Genomic DNA, 7,500 nt, shown 5'->3' on the forward strand with positions numbered 1-7,500 from the left:
GAGGCTTATACCACCATCGATTTCGTATATGTAATAGAATCCATTGATTGACTGGTCTCTTCTCATCTTTTCTAAAGAGTTTTTCTAAGTTTTCTCAAAATTCTCTGAGGTTGTTGTTCTTCCCATTGTTTCTTGTCGCTCTTTTTAACTTCACGTTAATATTCCATTTCTTATCCAAGTTTAACTTTCTACTATTCTTTCTATTCTTCTTCTCTTTATTCTTCAGAGTCTTCTTTTCATTAACCTTCTCTTCCTCATTCTTATTCTCCATCTTATTATTTTCAATCTGATTGGCCCTTTTACTTCCATTTTTCTCTTCATTCTTTTTCCGTTTCTGCCCAGTTTCCTTCTCCAACTTTGTCCCTCCAAGATTTGCCTCTTGTCGTAAGATTTCTATTTTTCTAATGCAATTAGATTGTCCCTTGTCAAGCTGGACCACATTTGTGTTTTCTTGGCTTTCCCCAGCAGCGCCTAAAATGTTCTTCTCCAAATGAAATTTCAAAAATGGACCTTAGAGATTTTGATCTTTTCCTAATATTTTTATCTTTCTAATACAGTTTAATTATCCCTTGTGAAGCTGGACCACATTGGTGTTGTGTTTGCTTCCACCAGCACCGCCTAAAATGTTCTTCTCCAAATGACATTTCAAAAATGGCCCTGGTATTTGTTTACATGAGAACGCTCTCCATTTCCTCCAAAATTATGCATTCCTGCAGCTCTCCTCTTCTTGTACAGTAATCAGGAGGTTTTTTAAATGATGGGAAAGCTAATAATAGCAAGATATGTTGTGCAAGGAGGGGGAAGGGGAGGGGTTGGTTGACCAGGTACTAAAAGAACTGGCACAGACATCATCAATATAGTTAATCAAAGAAGAGTTCGTGACGTCAGCGGACATTTGGTATATATTCAAGATATATACTAAACTAAAATTAGATCAATTACTCAAAAAGGTCACTATTTGTGAGTAGTATATTTTATTTGGTAAATACTTGACAGTAAATCTTATTTTTTTAAATAAACTTTTTTATGAGAATGAGTATTTTTGCAGTACTTGTCAATGACAGAAAATTGGCAGGCTTCCTTAGGCATTGGTCAATAGATGGCGTTAGTGTAGTAAAACGTCATCTGGAAAAACTAGTCATTCTCAAAATGATTTCTTGAAAAAAAAAACACTTATGAAATTCATTATAAAATATTTACTAAATATAAAATGTACATTTCACAAATAGTGTCAATTTTGAGTAATTACGACATTTTCAATTAGGCCTATATATTTTTGATATATACCAAATGTACACTAACGTCACAATCTATTCTTTGGTTGACTAGGTTGCCGTTGTCGGTTCCAGGTCGTTTAGTACCTCCTCCACCAACCTCTTTGTTATGTATTTTGTACTGTAATACTATATGTGCTACGGGTATTAAGAGTAATGATTGCACAGTATTGCATTGTTAGAACGTGTTTCGGCACAGTTCATAGGTGTAGTAGCGTATGATATGAAGGATTTAATCATTCATTAATTGCCTGTATAAGCTGAAAATTGTCGTCTTCGTCCTGATATTAGTTAACTACTGCACTATACTTGTTCAGTGGGCACTTTTATCTTGGTAAGGGTAGAAGAGACTCTTTAGCTATGGAATTAACTGACTGGAAATATAGATGACTGGACAAAGCTGCTTTTGTTTATGCTAATCACTATTCTTTTATCCTGTTAATTATACTAGACTAGATGTCAATCATGTGATACTTCGCAGAAAATATATTAAACTGGTTGCCTTTTTATTGTTCATGGATTGGTGATGGCGGGAGAGTTTGTTCGGATCGTTCACAGTCAACCAACCTAGTAAGGGTGACAGGGATTCAATTATCACAGAGTTATATAGCCATTGTCCTGTAGAATAGATTATGACAAAATAATACTATCCAATGAAATAATGAACTGATTAAGACGAATTTATTACGTGAATAATTGAGGATCACTTGCAGAACCCCTTTGGAAAGTGCTCCATTAACCTCGTGTTTAATTGAACTTTAAACATTTTTGTGACCGACCAAAAGTCTACAACTATTGGCTCTGCCCATATAATGACAGGAAATTTATTCTAAACAGCTAATTTCTTACTGAAAATCGGTTCTATAGTATACTACAAAGCGAGCGTAGTTACTATGTGAACCGAAAGTCCATTCAGATGATATAACTCTACCAAATGAACTGTGTAGAATTATAGAATAATGTTTAGATTCAGTATTAGTGCTATTCGCACTTCCCTTGAGAAATTAGTTCACCGAACTTTCAACTGGGCTCCACAAGGCATTAGAAGAGTTGGAAGTCCCAGGCCTGTATGGCTGAGGACTGTGAAGCGTGAAGTAGATGATGAATGAAGAAGTATTGATTTAAAAGCTCTAAGATAAAGACGACTGGTGAAATCTAACTGGGGCCCTTTGCGTCAATAGGCGTGGGAGATGATGATGATGTTTGTGAAATAGTTTGTTAGTTTCTGTAAACAATTGTTTAATTTATCCCTTTCAACACCTTTCAGTATTTGGAACATCCCAAAGGATATTTTCCACTGAGTTTAAGGTAATTCATTACCAATCAAATCGAAGATAAATGCCATTGAAAAGGTATCAAAGTTGCATCAACTTGTATTTCCTGACTAGTACAGTGATACCGTGTTCGCCTAGCATTAGCCTGGCAGCAGATCGATACCCGCCCGGGGCCGGGAGTTTAAGCTGTATACTGGGGAGGCCACTGCTGTGGTAGAACACCACAATGGTGGATTGGGCTTGCCCGGCTGAGGTTTTGGTGAGTATCTATTCATATGGAACTAGAACTGAAACCAGACACCTTTAACTTAATTTCTTGTCATCGCTTTTCCGAAATTGCAAAATGTTGGATAGTATTTACTTGTAGCCTCATATACATAACAAGGATGCTAAAAACTAATTAAGTTAATGGAACAGAATCCAAAAAAAACAAGATATCAAGAGTATTTTTTGTCCTTTATACAATTTGAAGCAATTAAGGCTTTCAAGAGGAAACTGAAGACTTTCTTATTCAGCAAGTGTTTTGACAGTGATGATCAAACAGTAAGCGAACAATACACATTACGAAATGTTAAATGCTCCAGAATGAACATCATAAAACGACCATGGAGGTCCTGTAGGGAGTAGGTTTCCCTTGCTGTACGGACCAGATAAGCAGCCCTTAAAGTAAAAGTAAGTAAAGTAAGTTTTCAATCTAAAAGATTATACCACATGTCGTGACCAGGATTCGAACCTGGGTTATTGCGGCCACAACACAATGTACTAACCACTATACGATCACGGCTGGGATGATATGGAAAGATAGGATAAGAAACGCTGCCTTGACAAAAGAGTGAAACTACGGTGACAATCGCTCGTCATCCGGCCGCATTTTAGCAAGAATTTTACGTGGAGCGCTACCGAGGTCAAGACATTGCTCTCTCATGAACGATTACATTGTGTTCTATTTGGCACTGATTTTAGATCTTCTAGGTGTTAGGTTATTAGACTTGCTAGACCTTTCAGACTTTATTAGACCTTGAGGTACGGAGTTGTTGAGTCTTGAGATGATGTCTTGTAACCTATCAGTGACAGATAAATAATCGTATAGTCATATTTTGTGTAGAGAGAAATAAAGTGCCTAGCCCACTAGTAAATATTACTTGTATAAAACACGACCGGATAGCAATATTTATAGCATAATTAATTTTCTATAAATAGCAAATTTAAATCTAAAATCTCAAAAAGTTTTCGATCAAAAGTTGTATGATAAAATGACTAGCGAGTACTGTAAATTGCCCTTTAGTTACTTTTCGTATTGTTGAATAACTACTACTGTGTACTATGAAATAGCATGACTAGATTTTGATGAAATGTCACATATTTTATTATAGAAATAAATGACTTATCAGTGTCTTTCATGAGATAATATTTGTGACACACTTGTAAGATCCTTTGGTTGTCGTTTGACCTCCAGGTTATCCTTTACTTTTAGTTTGTCCTTTTGCCTTTGATCTCCAGGTAGACTTTAACCTTCAAATTAACTTTGACCTTCAAATTAACTTTGACCTCCAAATTGTTCTTGACCTCCAGATTATCCTTTTACCTCTAGGTTGTCCTTTGAGTCAGATTCTCCTTTGACATCCAAATTGCCTTTTGACCTCCAGGTTGACCTTTGAACTCTAGGTTGTCCTTTGACCTCGAGCTTTAGGTTGTCCTTTGACCTTCAGGTTGTTCTTTGACCTCTATATTGTTCTTGACCTCCAGATTGACCTTTGACCTTCCAATTGACCTTGCCCTTCAGTTTGTCCTTTTGCCTTTGACCTGCAGATTGTTCTTTGACCTCCAGATTGACCTTGTCCTTCAGTTTGTCCTTTTGCCTTTGAAGTCCAGATTGTACTTAGACCTCTAGATTACCCTTTGCCCTCCAAATTGACCTTGACCTCCAGATTGACCTTTGACCTCCAGATTAACCTTTGAACAAACACGTTACAAGATGTATCCCCATCGCTCATATGAGGTATATCAGGCGTGAAGTTTATTTATGGACATCGGTGTTAAGAAATAAAAGTTCTTGCTTTAATTAATAGTGGGTGTTGCCATTTCAAGGTTGATTCAGCTATTCTTTCCTCAGCTTCTATTCTTGACAATTGGATCAACCATGTCATTCAGTGGTCATGAATTTTAATTACATTTTTTCCCCTTTTTTTGTTATTAATAGGATTTAGCCTCATTGTGGAAGGCTGTTTCATGAGAGGCCGTGGGTTACTGGTATTACCTTCAAAGCTGCAGCAATATTTCTCTTTCTGTTAAAGTTTAGATAATTTTTAATTGTTTTTTTTTTTGTTTTTTTTTTATTTTTCTCCAGCATTGTAGATATGAAATTTCTGTTTGTTAGTTTTACTGATGAATAAAATAATTAGTGTAAAATAGAGAGAGAAAAACAAGAGTGAAAAGTGAGCAATGTTTTATACTGACGTTTGGTTCTATTATTATTATTATTTTTTTTTATGTGACCCGATTTTAATTTGCAGTGACCAGGATTCGAACCTGGGTTAATGCAGCCATAACGCAATGTACTAACCACTATACGATCACGGCTGTAGTGAGATATAAATTCTCTGGCAAACGAACTAATAAAAATCTACCAGATAGTTTTTGACAAGTGCAAGTCATCCTGCTTCAAGATAGAGAGAAACTACGTAGCGTATTTAAAGGTTTAAAGGTCGCATATGAATGGCAGAGGCAAGGGACCGTAGCATTGCTCTATAAAGCATGCCAATGCCCTAGAGACTGACCATATGTACACGTGATCTGCGCCCAAGCCAGCTCTCCACCCAAACTAGGACCAAGGAGGCACAGGCAATGGCTGCTGATGACTCAGTAGATATACCTATAGGCTCTCCCAAACTCCCCCAGCCTTAGCTCACGGAGATGGTGAGGTCGCAGTTACCCAAGAAACTAACTAGTTTGAGCGGTACTCGAACCCCAGTCTTGGCTTCACCAGGCAAGGACGTTACCAACAGGCCACTACAACCCATATGAAGTCCAGAACTTGTGATTTGTCTCTGTATTCTTTTAAAAGTTTCTGGGTCCTGTTTCATCAGAATAAAAACTCACCAGAACGTCAGTGGGGCAAACGCAACCCCTTTTACCTTGTGGTGCCCAACCACAGCAGTGGCCTCCCCAGTAAACAGCTTAAACTCACGCACCCCGCCTGGGATCGATGTGCTGCCATGCGAATGCTAGAAAAACACGTTGACCCTGTACTAGTTCAAAGTAAAATATGATTTTATAGACCATGAAGTCGTAAATTTAATCATCTAACCGCAAAGAAGTGTCCTAAAATGCAACAGTGACATGTAATACACTCGTAAATAAAAATGAAATGGAGAGTCCACCAGAAAATATATTAATGACCATAGGAATGTCATAGATAAGAATAGAAAGGAAAGATGAAATTTTGCAAGAAAAGATAACTAATGCTCATTTTCCAAGGGATTTTATTTGCTGCAATTTCAATGTCATTTTTGACACATTTTTTCATGCAAATTACAAGATTTTCTAAAAACGACCTCGCCGTCTTCATAAGAATTATATCCTGGATGATTGCAAAGAATAGAAAGATCTCACAGTGGATGATATCGGAGACAGAAGAAATTGGAAAGGCTCTTAAGAAATAGCGACCCTGGATAGCGGGAAAAGCTTTAGTAGAAGAAGAAGAAGAAGAAGAAGAAGAATTATTGCGAGGATTATTGCGACCGCTTAGTAACGAAACTTCATGGCCAGACGCCAAATTAGTTTCCTCATTCCTGAGACTGATTGCTACCCGCCAGTCACTCCGTTTTGGCAGGGAGGTATTTTGGTTCCGCTCGAAATCTTTTAACTTGCTCTACCCACAAGCGACGTGATTGGCCGCCGCCTCAAAGATGATTCATATAAACATAAAGGTTTAAAGTTTCAAAGGTCACTCATGAATTGCTGAGGCAAGGGACAGATACAATGCCCTGGAGACTAACGATGTATACATATGATCTGTGCTCAAGTCCCCTTTCCACCCAAGCTAGGACGAAGGAGGGCCAGGCAATGGCTACTGATGACTCAGCAGATAGACCTATATGCTCACAAAGGTGGTGAGGTTACAGCGACTAAAGGAACTAACGAGTTTGAGTGGGATTCGAACCCCAGTGTGGCTATCACCAGTCAGGGACGTTAATAATAATAATAATAATAATAATACATATTTTACGTGGGAAGCAGATCAGATTTGATGCTATGTTTTTGTAGGATGGAAGTTTTCCAGATTTGATTCTATCCCTTTGGAGGGTGGATGTAATTTCGAATAGGATTCTACTATTTTGTAGGGTAGGTTTACCTCGATTTGATTCTACCATTTGAAGGGTGGTTTTATTTAAATTTTAATGCTAACTATTTTTATGGTAGGTGTATCCGAGGTTGAAATTGATGTTACTCTTTGACAAGGTTTCATGTGTATGAGAATAAATACTGTATTCTAGTCGAATGAATGTACGCCAGAGATTAGACACCACCAGCTAGGAGTTTTGAGGTTCTAACTCTATTGTATTAGATGATTCGTGACTTTATTCTTCAAGAATTAAACTTAACGCATCGAGAAAAGACTGGTAGGGCAAGGCACCTGGTTTTAAACATTTGACCTCAGTGCTATGTCTCAACGAGTCACCATCTAGCTCTCGATCCCTCCCTGTTACTCTCTCTCTCTCTCTCTCTCTCTCTCTCTCTCTCTCTCTCTCTCTCTCTCTCTCTCTGCCTTTGCTTCCGGGAAGTACTGGTTCACATTGAAGCTAACTGTCTTAGCTTGGCTATGAAGTGGGCTATATAGCAAGCTGGGGAACAATCCATAGCAAAAGTGTGTATGCGTCACAATGTGTGTAGCGGCAACGTTTGGCATATGAGCGTGAGGGACCCCTGCACATACGACACTTTTAGGATAG

The 7,500-nt window shown here is 37.9% G+C and overlaps 1 protein-coding gene and 1 non-coding gene across 2 annotated transcripts; both read right to left on the minus strand.

Moving 5' to 3' along the window:
• Positions 1-94: 94 nt before the first annotated feature.
• Positions 95-708, minus strand: LOC137638998 (ribonuclease 3-like). Its single transcript, XM_068371327.1, has 2 exons — positions 673-708; positions 95-484 (listed from the first exon to the last, which is right to left on the minus strand). The coding sequence occupies exons 1-2, from the start codon at positions 706-708 to the stop codon at positions 95-97; spliced, it is 426 nt and encodes a 141-aa protein (XP_068227428.1).
• Positions 709-3,260: 2,552 nt separating this feature from the next.
• Positions 3,261-3,332, minus strand: TRNAH-GUG (transfer RNA histidin (anticodon GUG)). Its single transcript has one exon. It is a non-coding gene; the product is annotated as a tRNA-His (tRNA).
• Positions 3,333-7,500: the final 4,168 nt, after the last annotated feature.

This window comes from Palaemon carinicauda, chromosome 4, assembly GCF_036898095.1.
Source record: "Palaemon carinicauda isolate YSFRI2023 chromosome 4, ASM3689809v2, whole genome shotgun sequence".
NCBI lineage: Eukaryota > Metazoa > Arthropoda > Malacostraca > Decapoda > Palaemonidae > Palaemon > Palaemon carinicauda.

Bases quoted from the DNA above. Each gene is read 5' to 3' on its own strand.
- LOC137638998 (XM_068371327.1), bottom strand. From the start codon at position 708: ATGCATAATTTTGGAGGAAATGGAGAGCGTTCTCAT. The intron at 485-672 runs GTAAACAAATAC...TTTCATTTGGAG, and splicing joins GAAATGGAGAGCGTTCTCAT to AAGAACATTTTAGGCGCTGC.